We start from the raw sequence: 21,628 nt of genomic DNA on the forward strand, positions 1-21,628 counted from the left end.
AGCAGCCCAGCTGAGTCTGCAGTTCGCTTTTCTGGAATCCGTCTTAGAGAAGTTCTTTTAAAGGGCAACCCTCTTGCACTGCTGGTGGGAATGCAAACTGGTGCAGCTGCTCTGGAAAACAGTGCGGAGGTTCCTCAAAATATTAAAGATAGAACGACCCTATGACCCAGCAATAGCACTGCTAGGAATTGACCCAAGGGATACAGGAGTGCTGAGGCACAGGGGCACACGTACCCCAATGTTTACCGCAGCACTTTCAACAATAGCCAAATTATGGAAAGAGCCCAAATCTCCATGGTCTGCCAAATGGATAAAAATGTGGTTTATGCATACAATGGAATACTACTTGGCAACGAGGAAGAATGAAATCCTGCCGTTTGCAAGAATGTGGACGGAACTGGAAGGTATTATGCTGAGTGAAATAAGTCAGCCGGAGAAGGACAGATACCATATGTTTTCACTCATATGTGGAACTTGAGAAACTTCACAGAAGACCATGGGGGAGGGGAAGGTAAACATAGCTTCAAACAGAGAGGGCGGCAAACCGTAAGAGACTCAAATACGGAGAACAAACTGACGGTTTGAGCTGGGAGGAGGGGCAAATGGGTGACGGGCACCGAGGAGGGCACTTGCTGGGCTGAGCACTGGGTGTGGTATGTAAGTGATGAACCACAGAAATCTACCCCTGAAGCCAAGAGCACACTGCATGCACCGTATGTTAGCTAACGTGGCAATAAATTATATTCATAAATAAATAAGTAAACAATAAAATAAAAACAAAGAAGATCCTTCAGAAAGGATGCACGAGCGACACATTTTCTGAGTCTTTCCATTCTAAAATGTTTTTATTCGGTGCTGCCAGTCGGATGCTAGTTGGGAGTCTAGATAAAAAACCAAGGCCCCCCCACACCTGGGCGTGGGCAGCCACGGACAGGGCGTGGCCTTGCCAAGTCCCAGCCTGGGCACCAGGGGCCATGCTGGAGGCGGGTCCAGGAGAATGAAAAACGGGGGGCCGGTGGGGGTGGACCGGTCTGGGCCCGAGGAGCCTGCAGGGTGTCCAAGGGGAGGAACCCGGGGGGAGATGGCCACAGGAGACCCCCTCGGGCCACAGGCAGCTGGGCCGCGGGCCGGAAGAGGTCTCAGTGGCCCAGACACAGCCCCCTGACCACTGCCCATGTCTGTAACTTTGTCTGTAGGGAACACAGAGAGGCTGGCCGGGCTGGTACGGGCAACAGATTTAATGTTGGGTTTTACGATATCCTGGCCCTGATGACTGCTGGCGGTTTATGCCGATGGCTTGAGAGTCATGGACACTGAGCAGAGCGGTCCCCCCCACCATCTAGCCCCACCGCCTGCCCCACCCTGGGCTCACAGGGAGTGCTGTGCGTGGAGAGCCCCTGCCCGGATCCCCAGGACAGCACAGAGGCAGACACACTTTGACCCCCAGAGAAGGCGTGTGCTCGCCTGGGTCTTGACCCTCAAAGGGGCTCAGCCCTGAGAGGCCAGGGCCGTGAACTGAGGCTCCCACGGGGCCCCACCCCAGGGCAGGTGAGGGTCCGAGTGAAGTCACGGTGGGTGCCACCTCTGGGGTGTGGGCTCCAGGACAAGGCCACAGTCCCAACTGTGCAGGAAATGCGGGCCTTGGGCCAATGCACATCTGGTGGTGGGCGAGCTGCTCACGACATGACCAGGAGGGAGTCACTTGGGCTGAGGGCTGAGGCCGCCAGGGGCAGCCATGGCTGGCGGGATCCCAGGAGCCACGCCAGCCGTGAGGAATGGCCGTGTGACCAGAGCCGGCCCGTGCCCTGCCTCGGCTCTCCTCCCAGGGCGCCCTGACGCCCTCCAATTCACAGGCTCGTCTGCTCAGTGACTCGAGGTGGCTGTGAGAAGCAGCAGATTCCCAGACCACACCGCGAGGTGTCCCAGCAGCAGCCCCTTGCCCATCCGAGGCCCAGGGCGGCCCGTGCCTTGGGTGGCCGGCCTCGGCCTGAGTCCCTGGCAGCCGAGCTTCCAAGGGGGCTGTGGGTAGACCAGCCTCACCCGCCCCGGGCATCGGGGCCCGGCCAGAGTCCACGGGTCAGTAGAAAGCCCCATACAGAGTGGCCACCTTCTGGAGGATGGTCTTGTGGTTGGCATACAGCGGGATGCGCCTGTCCACGACCTGCCATCGGACGGACATCCCGGGGTCACAGGCATGCAGGTGCTGCAAAGGCAAACGTAGGTCCTGACTCCCTCCTGAGCTGGCCCCGCCTCTGCCCCACACCCCAGAGCTGCGGCTGGGCTCAGAAGGGCCCAGTGGCGGGGGGGGAGGGGGAGGTGACACGCGCCCCCGGTCTCTGCCTAGGGCTACCTCCCTGTATTCTTCTGTCAAAGGGGAGAAAGAACAGCTACTTCAGGCATGACGGGAAATTCCCGCCAAGCTCTGAAAGTCCTTGACGAGAAAAGAGCAGGTGGCCTTCATCTCAGGTGTTCTGTCCTTTAAATCCAGTCTGGATTAGGGACGGTGGGACTGATATAAATGTGGAGACATTATCCCCATGAAGGCGTGGGAACCAGCCTCCCCCAGGGAGTCCCGTCCGAGGGTCACCATCCAGCCACCTGCTGGTGCCCTCTCGCCTCTCCCAGTGCCTCTCGGAGCCCTCTGCCTCTCTGCAGCCCCCGCTCTCTGGTCGTGGCCAGCTCCGGCCCCCCGGGAGGCCAGGCAGACCCCTCCTGGAGGCCCCGAGTGACCCCCAGAGCTCACTCGCCTGCATCTCCCCCCCCCCCCACCCCACAACCGGGAGCCTGCGGCCCAGGCCCATACAGAGTTCAGCCTCTTCAGGTCCATGTCGCTCTGGTCTGAGAAGTGGATGCTGATGGCCACGGTCTCAATCCAGGCGTTGTCCGTGTTTCTCGGGTCGTCCACGTACCCTCTGTATACCTGGGAGGCAGCACAGGGGTGAGCCGGTCCGCCCCGGCTTCCTCCCCGAGGGAGGGGCCCCATGCATGTCCTGCGCTCCGTCCCGGCCCAGGGACACTGAGCACAGCCGTCCACTGCTCCCGGGGCCCCGCCGGGCTCTCTCCCTGCCCCGTGCCGCCTGCTCACCAACGCCACCTCCCGCGTGCCCGACCCACCGCGGGGTCTGCGCCTCCCTCAGCTCCCTCCTGGTCTCTGGCTTGGCATCCACACCCGCCTCGACTGTCCTCGGGAGGATGAAAACGGGATGGCGGATGTCACAAACACTGTACTAAGTGAAAGAAGCCAGACGCCAAAGCCGGCGTGCATCCTGTGTGATTCCACTCACAGCCAGTGTCCTGAACAGGCCGGGACGCAGAACAGAACGCAGGTCAGTGGGGGCCAGGGAATGGTGGGGGGAAAGGCAATGACTGCTCATGGGGGATGGAATGTTCTGGAACAGGTGGGAGGTGATGATGGCACAACATGGCCAATGCCCTAAATGCCACTGACCTGTTCACTCTAAAATGGTTAATTTTATGTTATGTTTCACCTCCATAAATAAACTACTTAATTCTTTTCTACAAAGAGACGGTGCTATTCCCTGGGGCACTGCACAGGACAGCCCTTATGAAATGACCAGGTTCACAGGTCAACACCCTAAATATCAGCGATCGCCTGTTTCATCCTAAGATAGGAGAGACACAGGACCAGTACCAACTCTGGGTCCACCGAGAGGACGTTCAAGAAATCATGACACACATCATTATGCGACCATGGGAAAGAGGAGGCAAATATGTAAATATGAGCATTGCAAATTAAGTGAAGAAGCAAGTTACAGAGAAGCGTGTGCTGTGTGGCCCCATTTTTATTAAGAGTGTACGGGCGTTCGAGCGCAGAGAGAAAACTGGCAACAGAGCCCGCGGCAAGCGTGTAAAGAAGTAAACAAAGTCTGGAGCGGGGCTCCTGTGGGTGAGTGTGAAGGTGCGTGTGTTACACCAAACGTGTAACGTACCGCTTTCGTAACTAAGAAAAGACGGTGGAGAATACAGGCCCCCCGCCCCCACCCCCGTCCAGGCCTTGGGGAGCCGGGCTCTGGCCCAATGCCCCCTCTGGCCTGGGAGACTCAGACACCGCGGTCCCCGTGCACCCACGTGCTCCAGGGCAAGAGTGTGTGTGGCGGAGGAGGCGGCCTGCCCCCCCTGACCTGGAGAGAAGAAGGTCAGGGAGGGAAGGCAGGTGCCCAGGGACCAGAGCCAGGGCCACGCCTCCTGGTCCCAGCTCCTTCCTGGGGCGGGAGCAGGGTCCCCAGTGTCCCATCCGGCTCACCCTGCAGCCCTCCCCACCAGCACACCGTAGGGGGCCGGGGCACACAGATGGGACCGCAGCAGAGAGGCCACCTTACCTCTGTGCCCTGCGTCAGCAAGTTCTGGAAGGAAGACCAGAACTCTCTACGGAGGACCTGCTTCAGCTTCCGGGGCAGTATCTCTCCTGGTTCCCGGGAGCCCTGGGCAGAGAGGAGGCAGGGGCAGGTCTGAAGGCTGTTCGGAGACCCACCTCCACTGGCCATCTGCCCAGAGTGGGCAGCAGGCCAGCCCCCTGGAGCCACAGGCAGATGACTGTCGGGCCGCTTGGCTGTCTCAGGGCTGGAGTGACATTGTCCAGAGTGCACTGCCCACGTCAGCCTGTGCGGAGCAGGGGTGCGTCAGACCAGCGGCACAATGTTTGGGGAGTACGTGTGGGCGCCCATAAAGCAACACACGCCCTGCCCTCCAGCGCCCTGGCCACCAGCAGAAGGGCACGTTTTAACTATTTGCTTGCATTCCCCTACATGCCGTCTCTCACCTCTGCTCCCCCAGGCTGAGCTCCCAGCCCCTCCCGACGCCACCCACCCCGGGGACATGGGCCCGGCACCTGCACCGCCCGGCCTCCACCCCTCCGAGAGACCCTGTTTGTTATTAACGTCTCTCGAGGTCCACATCACATCCATCCGCTTTGTCCCCTGAGACGCCTGTGCCCCCCAAAAGCTGCAGTGGTGGGGGGACACTGCTTGGAAGATGCCACCAGCGACTGGGCCAGTGTCCCACCCGGAGAGGCCAAAGTGCCCACGAGGAAGGCTGAATCGTGCTAGAGACTCTCTCCCAGGGGAGAGGGGCCGGCCCGACACCTGGTTCAGAGTGGTGCTCCTTCAGCTGGGGGGCACAGGGGATCGTGGCTACAGGGCTGGAGCTGCCCAGAATCCTTGTTGCAGCCTGGGGACCCAGTGGAACCACCGCCCCACACATGCTCACCAACAGGCTGCCCCCAGGAGAGCGGCCACTGGGCCACGGTGGGTGCCGAGTTGGGGTAAATCACGACTTCCCAGAAGCAGGCCCAGAGGAGAGGCTCCCAAATGGGGCTGCAGCCCAGATGCTGTGCACCGACCCAGAGCCTGTCAGGGAACGTGGTCCTCTTGCCAGGACCCCCAGAACACGGGTGGGAGTCGGGGCAGGCAGACTGATCTGGGAGTAACACCTGGGGGGCCCAGCCCAGGGCCTTCTGCAGCCCAGTTATGTTGATTCCCACAAGGCCCCGGATGCATTCTGGCCTTCAGCCCTGCAACCAGTTGCCACTCCAGAGCTGAGGGGCCATATGCCCCCTCCTCCCAGCCCTGGCCCCTGTCCTGTCCTTAGGGCTCAGCTCAGGGCCGCACACCAAGAGGCAGGTGCCTGCCTGAGACACCTGCATGGGGAGCCATATTTGCCTCCAAGGCCATGAGCTCCTCGAGGACACGCAGCCTAGCCCCTGACGCAGCCGCAGTGCTGAGCCTGGTGCTCGGGACACAGTGCTCACACCAGAGAGTATCTGAACCCGTTTTCACTACAGCAAAATGAGTAGACAGCAGGGAGAATCCCTCCTAAAAAGCCAAGTATTGGTTTGTCCTTCAGCACCAGGGACAGAGTCCAGAACTGCCCAGGGCGGGGACTGTAGGAGCAGGTGTTCCGTCGTTGGGTGGGATGGATGGAGGGACAGACGCTCTGGACAGACAGCTTGCATGGCTTACCCCTGGCAAGGCCCAGTGTTCTGAGAGAGAGTGCTTTACGACCAGCACTTCGAGCATTTTCTTTATGCTTTTCCTGCAGATGGCTCCATCCTGGTTCCGCCTCCACCTGTAAAAGGGGCAGCTCACAGGGACTCTGCGGTCAGCCCCCCCCCCCCTACTGAGGAGGCCACGGGGCAGACGGGGGCAACCCTGTCTCCTTTCCCAACATGGCTCCAGGGGAAGAACGGAGACAGGGACCATTAGGATGTCTTTCCTGCTTCCACACCACTAGAGGGACTGGAGTGGACGGGCCTTTGAGGAGAATATTTTTTTATCACGAGCCTCAAAGAAGCACACGGCCTGGCCCCACCTGCTCCTCTCCTTACTCTGGAAATGCTGGGCGGGATTATGTGTATTTTCATCTCGTCTGTGGTCCTGGGCCCTGGCCATGGCTTTGCCCTCCTCCCAGAGGCCCGCTAACCGAGGGGGGCCCACAAGGAAGCAAGGGCAGCTTCCAGGGGTGGGGACAGGCCTGGGCTTTTCCCAGGGGACAGGGACACCCCTGCCCTGCATCTCGGGTGCACTTACACTTATCCAGGCCCCACCATGAGCCTGGCACCATGTGCCACGTGCGATCTGTCCCCTCAGCTCTGAGCACATGGGGAGGGGCCCGTGGGTGCCTCAGTGGCACACTCACCGGGTGATCACAGGCTGTAGCGTGTGGTTGGGTCCAAAGCAACCGAGGCTTCCACGTCCACGCAGTCCTGTGCGGCCCATGGGGTTCCTGGGGAGGACGGGTCTGCTTAGATTGTTGCCTGCATCCGGCGGGACCACGTGGGGCCGTGGGCGGGGGCCACTCACGGGGCAGTGTGCCAACTCTACCTGGACCTGCCCTGGCCCAGGGCTCTCAGACCCCAGGCCGCTCTCCTCGGCGGGAGGCAGGGAAGGAGCCAGTGTGTGGAGGCTGGGATAGGATCCCCTCCACCAGCCTGGCCGAATCTGCCTCCCCACCCAGGACTGTCCACCTAGGGACAAATCTTGTCCTTTAGGGACTCCAAGAGATGAGGCAAGAGATTCAGGTCACCTTGGAGTTGGTTGGAAAAGAAAGAGATCTCCTTGGGAGCAGAAGTCCAGCACAGGTGTTAATGTGGCCATCCCGACCCCTAGAGACCGTGTGACCAGCCCATTGCGCCGCACGACACGCGTCTGCATCCCAAGGCCTCACACATGCAGGGGCAGGGCCTGTGGGTCCCTCTGTGACTCTCCAGCCTGCTCTCTCCCACGGCACCACCTGTGTCCACCCCATCGCACGCGGCCTCCTGCCACCTCGACTGGGACCAGGGACTCCGCGTTCACACCCCGCCGTCTCCCGCCACCTCCTTATACCACCTCTGGCTCCGGGCACAGACACCCACTCCTGTTTCAGGACATTCCCGAGAGGCCGCCCCACCCGCCCCCTCTCTCAAGCCACCTCTGGCCCCGTCTGTGGTCCCTCCCCTAATTCTCATGGTGCCTTCCTCTTCCTCCGGCCCCTGGTGCAGCACCCTGGGCAGAGGAGGTTCCTTTATCCCCAGGACCCCAGGCTGACACCCAGAGGTGCTCACCAAGTGACTGCTGGGTGTGACGCCACCGTCACTCAACATCTTGACATTGGATGTACTCAGTGTACAATGGGACACGGTGCCCGTCCCCACAGAGAACAGAAGTAGGAAACACCACCGTCCCCTGACGCCACCCCGCTGGCCCCTCAACTCCTCCCTCTCAGGGCAAGCCTGCTCTTTGTCAGAATCTGTGGAGATGGCGGGAAGTCACCAAGGGCACTCAGGGACGAGGGCCGAGCCCCAAGGCCAGCCGGGGTAAATGCCCCTCCCCAGCTCCACACCAGTGTCCTGGGAGACGCAGAGATGGGTGTCATCGAGCAAGGCAGCGTTTTACATCAGCATCTCTTTTCTTCTGCATTTTGTTCACTTCCATCAGAAAGATGGCTAGTTTGCCAGGACAGGACGGCTGACCCCAGAAGCAAGCCCCACAAAGGCCCGGCTGACGCGGGATGGCGGGCGGCCGCACTCACAGAGGGAGCCCGTCCTGAACCACGTAGACCCCGTGGAAGCTCCGCCGGTCTATGGGTCCGTCCACGGCGTTGTAGCTGATCCCAGACAGAGGCTCCAGGGCGCTGGGAAAAGCGGAGAGGCCACGTCCCCGTAAGAGAGGGCAGTGACCAGGACTGTCAGAGAGCCCCGTGTCTCTGGCAGGTGCCCCCAGCCAGGTGCCTCACCCAGAATGTCCCAGCCCTTGGGGAGGACAGGGCACCCTGCCCAGGCAGGAGGCAGGCCCTCACCCTGAGCTCCTTCTGGCCGTCACCCCGGAGCGCCTGCTGGTCCCCCACCCTCCCTCCTGCCCAGGGCCAAGGATGTGCACACTCACTTTCCCACGGGGTCCACCAAGCCCCTGTCCTTCCTGTCGTCTGTGTAAAAGGGCGGGTCGTAGATGAGAAACGCCGTCTGCACAAAGACGCCGGTCCTGCCCTCAGACTGGCACCCCCGACCACGGCTAGGGCCCCCGCAGCCCTCAGACTGGCACCCCTGACCACGGCTAGGGCCCTGCGGCCAGGATGACCGACAGCAGCACCTCTTCCTCAAAGCACTCATGCCATGGACCCCGAGACAGACCCCAAAGTGCACAGGGCAGCTCTGAGCTCAGGCAGGCTGAGCGTACCACCCCCAGGGACCCAGCCGAGGGGGCTGGAGACAGCACTGGTGGTCCAGGGGAGCCCCCAGGATGGGGCAGGGGTCTAGGCTGGACTCCAGAGGGACTCCAGCTGGCAGAGACTGGGGAGAAGGAATGGGGGCAACAGCCTGGAATGTTCTAGAAAGGCCAGAGGGAAAGCCCGTGGGGGCGGGGAGGGCACACAGATGCTGTTGCCCTTCCTCTTCCTCCCTCCTCGATGCTATCCCTCACCTGCACTCACGAAAGGGGCAGCGACCAGTCCTTGGGGATGCTGGGGTCTGGGATGAGTGAGGCCACTGGAGGTAACGGGGCAGTCACCTCCCTGTAGGGTCAGCAGCCCACTGGGCGCCCAGCTCCACTACCTCTAGCTGTGTGGTCCTGGTGACTCAGTTTCCCCCTCTGCCCAGCACGTCCCTGTGGGACTGCACAGGCTTGTCCACCCGGCGCCTGGCCGTGTCCAGAACACGGGGCACCTCTGGCCCGGTGGGAGAGCGCCAGGACCCGCACTCACCTCCCAGGGCACCTTCTCGTTGGGCACGGGGAAACGGGTGACGTGGGAGTTGGGGTACAGGAGGTGCCGGGCGTTCACGTGGTGGGTGTCGCCCACGTCCTCCTCCTCCTGTCTGCCGTCCGGCTCGAGGTCCTGCCCCTCTGAGGCCTTCTGGGGTGCTGGGAACAGCCACAGGGAGCCGTGGGCAAAGCCAGGCCCCGGCTCAGGCACCTGGCCCACAGGACAGGGGCGTCCTCGATGGTTCTTTCCCCAGAACTGGGCCACCTCCGCCTCCCCGAGACCAGACTGAACACCACCAGACCCGAAGGGGAGCTCCCCACTACGGCCCTGGGGGGGCAGAGATCTGGGGTCGGGCAGTGTCCCCCCAGCCAGCACCTGCCTCCTTGTGTGGCTGCCCCAGAGTTCTCGGTAATTAGCTGGACTCACGGCCCTTACAGAAGCCCATCTGGCTAGGGAGGGCACATGTGCCCCCTCCGGGGTCAGCACCGCCCCAGGAGGGCCAGTTTTGCCCATTTCTTGGCTGGCTGCAAACTTAGAAATATGGACTTTGGGGGGGCACCTGGGTGGCTCAGTCAGTTGAGTGTCTGACTTCGGCTCAGGTCACGATCTCACAATTCGTGGGATCAAGCCCCATGTTAGGCTCTGTGCTGACAGTGCGGAAGCTGCTTGGGATTCTCTGTCCCTCTCTCTGGCCCCCCCCCCCCGCTCACCCCTTCCCCCCCCCTCTCTCTCTCTCTCTCTCTCAAAAATAAATAAACATTAAAAAAAAGACACACGGACTATAGTTTCTGCCACCCGGTCTGGGTCTTGGCCGCATCCTGGAGCGGCCCCTCCTGTAGAGCATGATGCGCAGGCCCCCTCTCAAAGCCCCCCATCAGGTCCAGTCAGGGGCTCGGTTGTGCAGGGTCCCTGCTTCTGTGGGGCAGTCTACCCTCCCCCAGGCCCATGGGACCCAGGAGCAGCTCAGTCGGCCTACCCCCAGCCCCCGCCAGAATCCAGCCTGCTGCGTCTCCTCCCCACAGACCCCCAGACTCAAGCAGGTACCAGCTGCTGGCAGGGCCACACACTCACCCGGGGCGGGGATGCCCTCCTCTGAGCCGAAGCCACCGTCCCTCAGGGCCTTCATGACCCAGTGCAGCGCTCTGGACGTCTGGGCCACCTGGAAGGCACATCCCAAACAAGATTTGGTCCACGCCTGCCTCCGTACGGCACACCCAACCCTCCACTGAACCGGCGAGAGCACTATGGGAAGGCTGCAGTGACCCACAGGCATCAGAGCCTGCCCTGCTTCCCTCGGTGTCACGGGCAGTGCCCACCCGTGAGACGCAATGGCCACTGGGACTGGACACGGCAGAGGACGCTGAACCATCCTGAAGCCACAGCAAGACAAACCAGAGCCGCAGGAAGGTGGTGCGTGACCGCCCACCAAGGCTCCCCATGGCTCTTGCTCCTCCCAGAGAAAAGAAACTCCTACAAGTCAAACATGTTCAACTACGGGAGATGGTGGGAGCCAGGGGACCAACGGGGCCAGGAGAACTCAGTTCAGCAGCAGCTGTACCCATTTGGGAGGGCGTCAGCAAGGCAGGGACCCACAGGGGAGAAGGCAGTCGGGGCAGACCCCCGTGTACAGCGGTCCCAGGGCAGGGGCTGGCACACGGTGGGCACCCCACCATCACAGGGCCGAGTGGCTTGCCCCACCTGACACAGCAGAGCTGGGAAGAGACGAGATTCCTGTGACAGCGTGTGGGGCTCAGGTGTTGCCTGCTGGGAGGCTGCTATGGGCAGCAGGGGTGCTCATAAGAAAGCCCCCAGCAAGAGGGGCACAGAGGGGCAGGGACCCAACCTCCTCCCAGTCCACCCCTCTTATTCTGAAGGCCCGAGGCCTCCCTGACCACCAGCCCCTGCATCTGCCTTGATTGCTGCACTTACTAAACCATACTGTGACAATGGACATTTATGTCTGTGCCCCCCAGACTGCAAATCTCTGAGGGGGAGGCAATGCCTGTTTGCCTTGATGTTCCCCAGGCCAGCCCTGGATGTGGCATGGACGAGGGGCACAGGAAACATGAAATGACAGATGGATGGGTAGATGAATGGATGAAGAGAGGGAGGGAGGGAGGGGGAAGGAGGGAAGGGAGGAAGGAAGGAAGGAAGGAAGGAAGGAAGGAAGGAAGGAAGGAAAGAAGGAAGGAAAGATGGATGGGAGGAGGGAGGAGAGAAGAAAGGAAGGAAAGATGGGTGGATGGAAGGATGATGGATGGACGGATGGACGGATGGGTGAACAGATGTTCAAGCACCTGAGCCCAGCTGGCCTGCAAGGTGATTAACTCTCAGATGTGAGGCTGCTCAGGGCTGCCTGTCTCAGGTCCAGGACTTGGAGCCCAGCAGGCGTGGCCCGACTAGTGGGGGGACCATCAGTGGGCATTGATGGGGGACGAGTGGGGCGGAGGCTGTTCATCGACTGCCTGCTGCCTGTTGGCAATGTCCTCTGAGCTCCCCCTCGTGCAGAAGCATCAGAACCTTGACCCAACGTTCCAACCGTCTGGGGCTGGTCTGAGACGTCCACACGCTTTCTGATGTTACTCAGCCCAGTGCTCCACCCAGACGTTCAAACGCATCTTGCTGCCCTGGGGCCCTCCCTCCCCAACAGCATCCGCGGTTAGCCTGGGAAAGCAGCCGCGGGCGTTTGGAATTCCCACAGCTTCTGGATGTGGAGTCCTGCGGCCACGGTCACCTCGGAGGACAGCTCTGAGGAGGCCAGAGCTGGGGAGGAGAGCGGCTCCCTCGGAGCAGCCCATGGTGTAGACGCCCCACAGTGCAGGGTGGTCAAGCTCAGTGGGGAAGTGTTTGGCAGAACGTTCTGGAGGGCAAAGAAGGCACCTCTTCCAGTTGGGAACGATGGCCCCAACATCCCCCAGCTCCTTCTCCTGGCCGTTTCCCCAGCGTGCTCATCCTCGAAGCCCCTGCACCAGAGGGGCGCCCCGGCCAGGCAGATCCATGACCCGGAAACAGAGGCGCTGGCCTGGAACTCACCTGCTCCTCCAGGGAGGCCAGTCTCTGCTCCATGGAGCCTGAGCGCTTCAGACTTTCCATTTCCAGCAGGTCCACCATGGTGCTGACCCTGAAAGAACACCCAGCTGAGCCCAGCCGGGCCGGCCCCAGGGGCCTGGATGTCGAGGATACACGATGCTAGTCTGTAGGTGCGAGTCCCTACCTGACCCCTTAACTTCAGGCACCTTCTCCTGAATCTGAAAGTATTTATAACCCGTTTCTGTATAGAAGGAACACTGCCCACGGCCCCAAAGGGGAAGATCTTCCAGCAAGTGGACGCCCCCAGCTCACACAGCCACACTGCCAGCCGTGGGAGCATCGCTGGGAGTCACACAGGGATGAGCAGTCCTCCCTTTGATTTGCTGACAGGCCGCTAGACAGCCAAGTGCAAAGATCAAAGCTGCTTCTGGGCACCGATGGGTTCGGGGGATGGGCAGTGCCGCTGTTTGGGGAACGTCTGTTTGGGTTTGTCTTATTTTGCTACCACATGGGGGCGTCACCCAACTTTGGCTGCCAAGTGTATAGGCAAGGGATCCCGCGGCCGAACGCCGCCCAGACTCTCCTGCCTGGCTGTGCCCGGCGTTTCCTACTTCTCCCCTCAAGGGCACCTTCAGAGAACCCTCGTAGTAACAAAGTCAGCAGCCCCTTCAGTGAGTGCTGAGCTGGGCCCGGGACCCGCTGTGAACAGTTCTCGGGGGGCGGAGGAGGGCACAGTTTACTCCCCCCTTCACGTGTTCCCTAATCCCACAAAAGCCACGGAACCGCTTCCTGCCGTGTTCCCCAAGTCAGCCTGTGGATATGCTGTGTGGTTACTGGACAGAAGGTGACGGAGTGGCTTTGGCAGCACGACCCCCTGCGTCTCCAGCCGAGACGCACACCCGCTCTCCATGTGCCCTCCCTCCGGCACGCTCTGGAAGCCGCGCCAGGCGATGGCTGCCATCATTGGCTCCAGCCCACGGATGAGCTGAGAGACACCCAGCAAGGCAGGTGCACAGCTCTGAGGAGAGGGCGCTCGCCTGCCTGCAGGGAGCCCGCCCGCTGGCTGTCCCCCCACCCCCACCAGGCGGCAGGACACCCCTCTCCCTGCATGGCCAACGGGACTGCACCAGGGCCAGGAGCTGCCATAGCCACATGGCACGTGTCCCCTCCTCTCCTGGCCCAGGGAGAGACACAGGGCCAGCAGGACCAGCTCCCCCCACCCCTGCCTCCTAAGGAGGTCAAGGATCAGCCCTGCCCCCAGCGCTGGTGCAGCCTTCACCCTCCTCCCCACTCCATGCGATCCGTCCTTCCCAAGGGGGGAGCCACGGGTCAGCTGGAGGACACAAGCTTCCCGCCCCAGGAGCAGTGCCCGGGCCTCTCCCCCAGGTGGGCCGTGTCCCCGGTGCGACTTGAGGCGTGGGGGTTTCGCGCGCCCCTGGGCTGCCCCGGCCTCCTGTACTTATTGCCAATGTCTTGAATCTTCTGCTCCGGCCTCTGCTTCTGCTGGTACTGCTGGTTCTGCAGGTAGCTCTCTTTCAGGTAGATCTCCCAGGACAGAAGGGCGGCCTCCTCGTTCTTCTCCAGCTTGCTCTCTGTGGGCGCAGGGGGGCGGACAGAGGGGGCCTGAACGCCGCGTGCAGGGGACACTGGAGGCTCTGGCGGGGAGGGGCCCTGACCGGGAGGACCCCGCCCCACGCCCGTCCGAGGGTCTGCACGCCTGCTGAGCCAACAGGGTTCTAGAAGGAGCAGCCACGCTCACCCACCGGCCCCCCGACCGCACCCCAAGCCAGCGGAGCGCGCGCCCGGGGACGGCGCAGGCGGCCTTACTGAGCTGCTTGCGCCGCCTGGCGGGGATCTTCAGGACCACCCTCTTGATGAAGAGATGCAGGTGGCTGAGGAGGATGAAGGGGGGCGGCGCGGGGGGCCTGCCCTGGTACTCCTCTATCAGGTCGTGACGCTGGAACTTCCAGATCTGGTCCGTGTGCTCCTGGACCTGCTGGAATGTATAGCTGGCGGGAGGCAAGGAGAGCGCGGGTTACAGGAGACCCGGCCGGCGCTGCGAGAAGGACCCGCCCACCGCGCTCTCCGGGAGCGAGAGGGACCCGCCCACCACGCTGCCCAGGGGCAGGAAGGACCCGCCCACCGCGCTCTCCGGGGGGCGAGAAGGACCCGCCCACCGCGCTCTCCGGGGGGCGAGAAGGACCCGCCCACCGCGCTCTCCGGGGGCGAAAAGGACCCGCCCACCGCGCTCTCCGGGGGCGAGAGGGACCCGCCCACCGCGCTCTCCGGGGGCGAGAGGGACCCGCCCACCGCGCTCTCCGAGGGCGAGAAGGACCCGCCCACCACGCTGCCCGGGGGCAGGAAGGACCCGCCCACCGCGCTCTCCGGGGGCGAGAGGGACCCGCCCACCGCGCTCTCCGAGGGCGAGAAGGACCCGCCCACCACGCTGCCCAGGGGCAGGAAGGACCCGCCCACCGCGCTCTCCGGGGGCGAGAAGGACCCGCCCACCGCGCTCTCCGAGGGCGAGAAGGACCCGCCCACCACGCTGCCCAGGGGCAGGAAGGACCCGCCCACCGCGCTCTCCGGGGGCGAAAAGGACCCGCCCACCGCGCTCTCCGGGGCGAGAAGGACCCGCCCACCACGCTGCCCAGGGGCAGGAAGGACCCGCCCACCGCGCTCTCCGGGGGGGAGAAGGACCCGCCCACCGCGCTGCCCGGGGCCCTCACTTGAACATGGCGATGAGGAGGTTCAGCAGCAGGATGTTGGTGAAGAGCAGGTACAGGCAGAGCAGGATGACCGTCAGCCACTCGGGGAAGGCAGGCTCGTGCCGGACGGCATCGCTCTCCGGGCACTTGGGCTTGTAGGGATCTGTGCCGTTGGGGCTGCACTGGTCCAGGCTGAAGTTCACACCTGGGGTGGGGGGGGGACGCAGGGAACGAAGGCAGTCACCAGAGTCCCTCGGCAATGGGCGTCCTCAAGGCCTGGACACCTGCACAACGGGGTGACCTCAGCTGTCAGCTCAGGTCCAGAGAGAGGCGTCTGTCTACCCCCAAGCGTCCTCCGCAGGCGAGGGAAGTGAGGAGCCAGACCTGTACTCCTGCCCCAGGCACATACGCCCACCCAGCACCCAGCTGTCCCCTTCAGGCCACTTCCTGGGCCTGGGGCAGGGCCCCGCACCAGGAAGGGAGAGGGGCTGTCACCACTGAGACACAGCCCCCAACCACAGGGAGCCCACTGCCGTGGACAGAATTCAAGCGGAGTAAATGAACAACTCTCAGGAAAAGAAGGGAGGCAGGGGAAAGGAAAATTGCGGCACAGGTAATGTACCCATACCCAACAGGTGATTACAAACAGAAATGCAGTCCCACGTTTGTAGAAAAGTGAAGGGCATATTCAACAAAACATGTCCAGCTTGTATGTTAAAGAAAAACAAACCCTCCAAGGGCACCTGGGTGGTTCAGCTGGTTAAGCATCCAACTCTTGATTTTGGCTCAGGCCATGATCTCAGGGTTGTGGGATCAAGCCCCACGTCGGGCTCTGCACTGACAGCGTGGAGCCTGCTTGGGATGCTCTCTCTCTCTCCCCCTCTCTGCCCCTCCCTGCCTCAAAATAAATAAACTTAAAAAAAAAAAACTCACGAAACACACTAAGTGGCAGTTATTAATTGTGGTTAACACCCAGAAGTGGGATTATGGACATTATTCTTCATACTTACTTGGATTTAAAATTGTCAACAATGAGCATGTACTAATTTTTTAAAACTGCAAGTCAGTATCCTGCTGCCCTGCGCCCAGTTGTCAGTCCCCCTACAAGAAGGTGCTATGAAAAAGAAGAAAGAGGGGTGCCTGGGTGGCTCAGTCGTAAAATGTCCAACTTTGGCTCAGGTCATGGTTTCACAGTTCATGAGTTCGAGCCCCGTGCCCAGCTCTGTGCTGACAGCTCAGAGCCTGGATTCAGATTGTGTCTCCCTCTCTCTCTGCCCCTCCCCTGCTCTCTCCCTCTCTCTCTCTCTCTCTCTCTCTCTCACAAAAATAAATAAAAACATTTAAAAACGTTTTTAAAAAAGAAGAGCTCAAATCAATAACATAATCTACACTTTTTGAAAGAGAGAGAGAGTTCAAGCAAGGGAGGGGCAGAGAGAGAGAGGAAGAGAGAGAATCCCAAGCAGGCTCCACCCTATCAGCACGGAGCCCGACACAGGGCTTGATCTCATGAACCATGAGATCATGACCTGAGCCAAAATCAAGAGTCGGCCACTTAACCGACTCAGCCACCCAGGCACCCCAGTAACACAACCTTCCACTTTAGCAAACTAAGACAAAAGAAAAGCAGACTGAACCCAGAGCAAGCAGAAGGAAGGAAATAATATAAAGATCAGAATGCAAATAAGTGAAATGGAGAATACAAAAGCAATAAAGGAAATCAATAAAACCAAAATCTGGTTCTTGGAAAAGACCAACAAAATTACAGCCTTTTACCTAGACTGATCAAGGGGGAAAAAAGGTTCAAATTGCTAAAGTCATAAACGGAAGAGAGAACATCACCACCAACCCTACAGAAATAAAAAGAACTGTAAGGAAATACTACAAAATTGTGTGCTAACAAAGTAAATGGTGTAGAAAAAATGGACAAAAAGTCCTAGAAAGAGGCAAGGCACCACAGGGGACTGAGGAAGAAATGGGAAGTCCAGACAGACCTGGAACAAGGAAAGAGACAGAAGTAATAATTTCAGAACTTCACACGAAGAAAAGTTCAGGCCCAGGTGACTTCACTCGTGAATTCTCCTGAACGTTTGAAGAATTAAAACCAATCCTTCACAAAGTGTTCCAAAATAGTGAGAGGAGGAAACACTGCTAACTCGTGCTAAGAGGCCAGTGTCACCCTGATCCCAACACCAGACAAAAACATTACGAGAAACGAAACCACAGACCAATGCCCTTTATGAACATAGATGCAAACATCCTCCACAAAACGCTGGCAAACTGAATCCAGCATCACATAAAGAGAGTTACACACCGTGACCGAGTGAGGTCTGTCCCAGGAGGGCAGAACCGGTTTCACATCTGAAAATCAGTTAATGAACACACCGTGTTAGTAGCATAAAGAACAAAAAATCATGCAGACATTTCAACAGGTGCAGGAAAAGCGTTTGACAGAATCGTGCCCGCTTTTATAATAAGAGCAATCAAGACACTAGGGGTGGGAGGGAGCTTCTTCACCCGGATGAAGGACGTTTACAAAAACCCGCAGCAAACTTCATACTTAATAGTGAGACTGAAAAAAACTCCCGCCTCTAAGATCAGGCACCACAAAGAGATGTTTGTTCTGGATACTTCTATTCAATGTTGTACCAGAGGTTCTAGCCAGGATAATTCAGCAAGAACAAGTAAAAGGTATCAGATGGGAAAGAACAAGTGAAAATATCTCTATTTGCAGAAGACACGATCTCCTGTACAGCAAATCCCGGGGAATCCACTAAAAACTGGTAGCGCTATAAAGAACCTCAGCAAGATCGACGTGTAAATACAGTGTATTTTAAAAATTTTTAAATGTTTATTTTTTTTTTTTTTGAGAGAGAGAGAGAGAGAGACAGAGCATAAGCGGGGGAGGGACAGAGAGAGAGGGAGACACAGAATCCAAAGCAGCTCCTGGCTCTGAGCTGTCAGCACGGAGCCCGACGCGGGGCTCGAACTCACAAACTGCAAGATCATGACCCTGAGCCACCCAGGCACCCCACATACAGCGCATTTCTATACATTAGCAACAGACAATCCAAAAATAAAATGAATAAAGCAATTCTCTTTACAACAATATGAAAAAGAGTAAAACACTTAGGAATAAACTTAACAAAAGCAGCGTAACTTAGACCCGGGAAATTACAAAATTTTGTTGAAGGAAGTTAAAGATCTAAATAAGCAGAAAGACATCCCACGTTCACCGTCAAAGTCCTAGATGCTTTTTGGAGAAATTGAGAGGTTGATCCAAAAATGTGTGTGGACCCAAGGGACCTGGAGGCCAAAGCAATCTTGAAAAAGGAGAGCAAAGTTGAAGGCCTGACACGTCCTAATCGTAAAACTTACTACAAAGTGACACTCACCAGGCTGTGTGGTGTTGGCCCAAGGGCAGACACACAGATCAATGGAACAGAATGGAGAGTTTGTAGATAAACCCTTTCATTAATGGTCCATTGGTTTTTGACAAGGGGCCAAGACAATTCAATGGGGATTTCAACAAACTGGGTATTTGCATGCAGAAGAGTGACCCCTGCCTCACACTGTTTACAATGTTAACGTAAATAGCTCAAAGGCCAAAAGTAAGAAGTTATTCTAACTTCTAGAATAACAACACAGACATAAATGGTCACGATCTTGGGTCAGGCAGCGGGTTCTGAGATACGACAGCAAAAGCCCAAGTGACCAGAGCGACTGGGGGGGTAGACTTCGCCAAAATTAAAACGTGGTGCTTCAAAGGACACCATCCAGAAAGGGACAAGACAGCCTGCAGCATGGCGGAACATATTTGCAAGTCAGAAGCACGAGAAGGGACTGGCGTCCGTGTAACTCAGGAAGAAAGAAAAATAACCCACTTGAAAAATGGGCCAACGATAGGAGCAGATGTTTCTCCAAAGAAGGCACGTGAACAGCTCTGTGAACACACGAGCACATTTGCCATCAAGGAAATGAGACGCGTCTCGTGCCCACTGGGATGGCCAGAAGCAAGAAAGACAACAGTGACAAGCCCGCTCGAATCTGGAGGGCTGGGCCCTGTATTGTTGCGGTGGGGACGTGAAACATGGTGCAGCTGCTGTAGAAAATAGTGTGGCCGTTTCTCAAACTGCTAAAGACAGCACACAACCCAGCAGGCATACATTCCACTGCCTGACCTTCATCCAAGCGGGAGGGAAACACGTCCACACAGACACATAATTGGAAACATCACTGTTATAACCATTCCGAGCAATGTTATACATAACAGCCAGAAGGCAGAAACAACTCAGGAGCTCACCGATTTACAAATGCAGGAACAAAATGTGGCCTGTCCGTGCAATGGAACATTGTTTAACAACAGCAAAGGGGGACTAAATGCTGACGCAGGCTACAATGTGGCTGAGTCTTGAAAACGTCATGCTAAGAGAGAGCAAGACACAAAGATCATCCAGTTCATACGAGATGTCCAGCAGAGGCAGACTGTATAGAGGGAAGGTAGATTAGAGGTCGCCAACGGCTGGGGACACGGGGAGTGACTGCTAAGGGGGGTGGGTGTCTTTGGTGGGTGATGCAAATGTTCTAAAATTCGATTCCGTAAGTACAGTGAAAACCACTGAAGCACACACCTCAAACAGGTGAGCTTTTCCTATTAGGTGTTCTATCTCGATGAAGCCGAAAAGAAAAAACTCAGCGTACAGAAAGGATTCTCTCCGTCTAGAGGAGGAGGAGGAGGGACAGGGTGGCATGTGGTGTGGGGGAGGGGTGTCAGAGCCCCAGGCCGCACCCTCGGCCCACCCCAGATCTCAGCCACGGCCCAGGCTCCCCCCACCCCGCTGATGCCAACCCCCCCCCCAACCGCAACTAAGCATCACGTGCACTGGGTCTCCTGCCACACGGGCACCCGGGGAGCCACCCCACTCCCCGCCCCTCACCTCCCGGCCCTCAGGGAGCCTTCCAGGCACCCCTGCTGGAGCCGTCAGGGACCCGTGTCCTACCGTCGATATAGGCCGGCATCTGGCCGAAGATGGTGAGGTACGACTGGTAGACGACCCCCCGGAAGATCCAGTCCACCCGGCTCTCGTTGTGGATGAGGATGGCCTGCTTGGCCACCCCGAAAGACACCACCCACACCGCCAACAGGAAGAGGAAGAAGAAGACGTCCTTCATCTGCAGAGACAGGGTGGCACCAGCTGCAGCCGCGCACCCACACGCTCCCGCTGCCCCCCATACTCGGGCCGTGTGCTCTGCGGTGGTGGGAGGAGCTGCTGTCACCCTGGACAGGGACGCCTGGGGCCACAGCCCTGGCCTGCCCGCACATCCTAATAGGGTGCTGGGCATGATGTGTAGGAGGGGCTGGGTATGACTGTGACCCATGGAGGGAGTGAGAGGAGCTGTAACAGGGATCGGGAATGAGCTGTGGAGATCAGGGGAGGCTGTCTGGAAGAGGGGACATACAGGCAAAGACCTGCGATGGGCAGGCTGGGGTTGGGAGCCCAAAGGCAAAGCAGGGACGCGCTTTGCTCGAGCCCTGGAGCACCTCGCTTGCGACTGGCGTCCGGACCCCCTGATCCCCTTACCATCCGCTTCACGATGATGATCTTGGGCCCCAGTGTCTTACTGATGGTGAAAATGTGCATCAGCCGGAGGCAGAACATGATGAAGTCCAGAGAGAGGATGATGCGCCCGGGGTACAGCAACGCCGGTATGAGCCTGGCCCCCAGGCAGAATCAAGGACCCGTGAGCTCACCGCTCCCAGAGCCCGTCCCCAGCTGCCCGCTCACCTGACCAAGCCCACGTGTGCTCTGGAGGCCCCCGGACCCCAGAGAACTAAAAACAGGGTGTGAGCTCATGGAGCAGTGCCTCCAGGGAGGTGTTATCCAGAAAGGTCCAGAAGCCCAGCCTTGGGCAGGGGAGGTGGGCCGTGCGGGCCTCTTGGGAAGCAGCAGGGCTGGGCTGGTCCCTCTTGCCTCATGGAGAGAGGGACTGAGGCAGGGACACCCGTGGCCCTAATGGGCAGGGGAGTGGGCGGGGCCCCAGCAGGAGGCGGAGCCCCTGGGCTGCAGGTGCGCAGCCCTCTGAGGGGGCGGGAGCTCTGGCAACTTCCCCTTTGCTCAGGGCAGATTTTGTCCCCCAGACAGACGGCAGACATGGCCAGAGGGGACGTGAGCCCGCCGGGCTGCAGCCGCAGACGGGAAGCCGCAGAGAAGACAGGCCGCTCACCTGCAGGTCAGTCCTGCTATGAACAGCAAGATGGCACCGATGTCCAGTTTATTCCAGAAGTCACTGAAGTACAGGAGGGCCATCTTCATCAGCCCGAACTCGTCAGGGTCATAGAAGAGCTGCGAGAGGACGAGGTTAGGGGTCTGGCTGTCTTCACCAACCTCACCAGCAGCAATGAAAACACTCCCTCCTTCCCGGAGAGTGAGGCTAGCCAGAAGGGGACAGATTCCCACTGTCCCCGGGGTACCCTGGGTCGAGGAAGAGTGGGAGAGGAGCCCAGGCAGAGGTGTCGCCAGGCGGCCCTGAGCCCACCGTCCGACCCACCGCAGCCCTGCTCAGTCCACAAATGTGTGTGGCAGGGACAACCCCCTCCTGTCTGTGTGAGCCAGCTTCCCACAGGACCCCTGTCCACCTGCTTCCGCAGAAGACCCAGAGAAGCAGGACCACGGCAGCCCCGGTCCCCGGCAGCTGGGTGG

At 59.3% G+C, this 21,628-nt stretch overlaps 1 protein-coding gene and 1 non-coding gene across 11 annotated transcripts in view; both read right to left on the minus strand.

Annotated features, from left to right (window-relative positions):
• Positions 1 to 824: 824 nt before the first annotated feature.
• TRPM2 (transient receptor potential cation channel subfamily M member 2) overlaps positions 825 to 21,628 on the minus strand; it is a 56,949-nt gene continuing 36,145 nt past the window's right edge. For 8 of the 10 annotated variants that reach the window (XM_042998833.1, XM_042998830.1, XM_042998831.1 and 5 more), the window contains 16 exons: positions 21,153 to 21,271; positions 20,510 to 20,642; positions 19,928 to 20,099; positions 14,952 to 15,135; positions 14,053 to 14,234; positions 13,685 to 13,817; positions 12,229 to 12,316; positions 10,267 to 10,354; positions 9,196 to 9,353; positions 8,382 to 8,458; positions 8,029 to 8,130; positions 6,655 to 6,741; positions 5,979 to 6,084; positions 4,341 to 4,442; positions 2,804 to 2,920; positions 825 to 2,203 (listed from right to left, as the gene is read on the minus strand). In XM_042998833.1, the coding sequence (XP_042854767.1) occupies positions 2,078 to 2,203; positions 2,804 to 2,920; positions 4,341 to 4,442; positions 5,979 to 6,084; positions 6,655 to 6,741; positions 8,029 to 8,130; positions 8,382 to 8,458; positions 9,196 to 9,353; positions 10,267 to 10,354; positions 12,229 to 12,316; positions 13,685 to 13,817; positions 14,053 to 14,234; positions 14,952 to 15,135; positions 19,928 to 20,099; positions 20,510 to 20,642; positions 21,153 to 21,271 (1,974 nt within the window). In that variant the 3' untranslated portion in view covers positions 825 to 2,077. Of the gene's footprint in view, positions 2,204 to 2,803; positions 2,921 to 4,340; positions 4,443 to 5,978; positions 6,085 to 6,654; positions 6,742 to 8,028; positions 8,131 to 8,381; positions 8,459 to 9,195; positions 9,406 to 10,266; positions 10,355 to 12,228; positions 12,317 to 13,684; positions 13,818 to 14,052; positions 14,235 to 14,951; positions 15,136 to 19,927; positions 20,100 to 20,509; positions 20,643 to 21,152; positions 21,272 to 21,628 lie in introns of those variants that run through there. The other 2 variants (XM_042998836.1, XM_042998837.1) reach the window with 2 other exon arrangements.
• Positions 5,949 to 6,025, minus strand: LOC122230867. The gene has a single exon (XR_006207937.1). It is a non-coding gene; the product is annotated as a Z6 small nucleolar RNA (small nucleolar RNA).

The sequence above is a fragment of the Panthera tigris genome, chromosome C2 (genome assembly GCF_018350195.1).
Source record: "Panthera tigris isolate Pti1 chromosome C2, P.tigris_Pti1_mat1.1, whole genome shotgun sequence".
NCBI classification, from domain to species: Eukaryota; Metazoa; Chordata; class Mammalia; order Carnivora; family Felidae; genus Panthera; species Panthera tigris.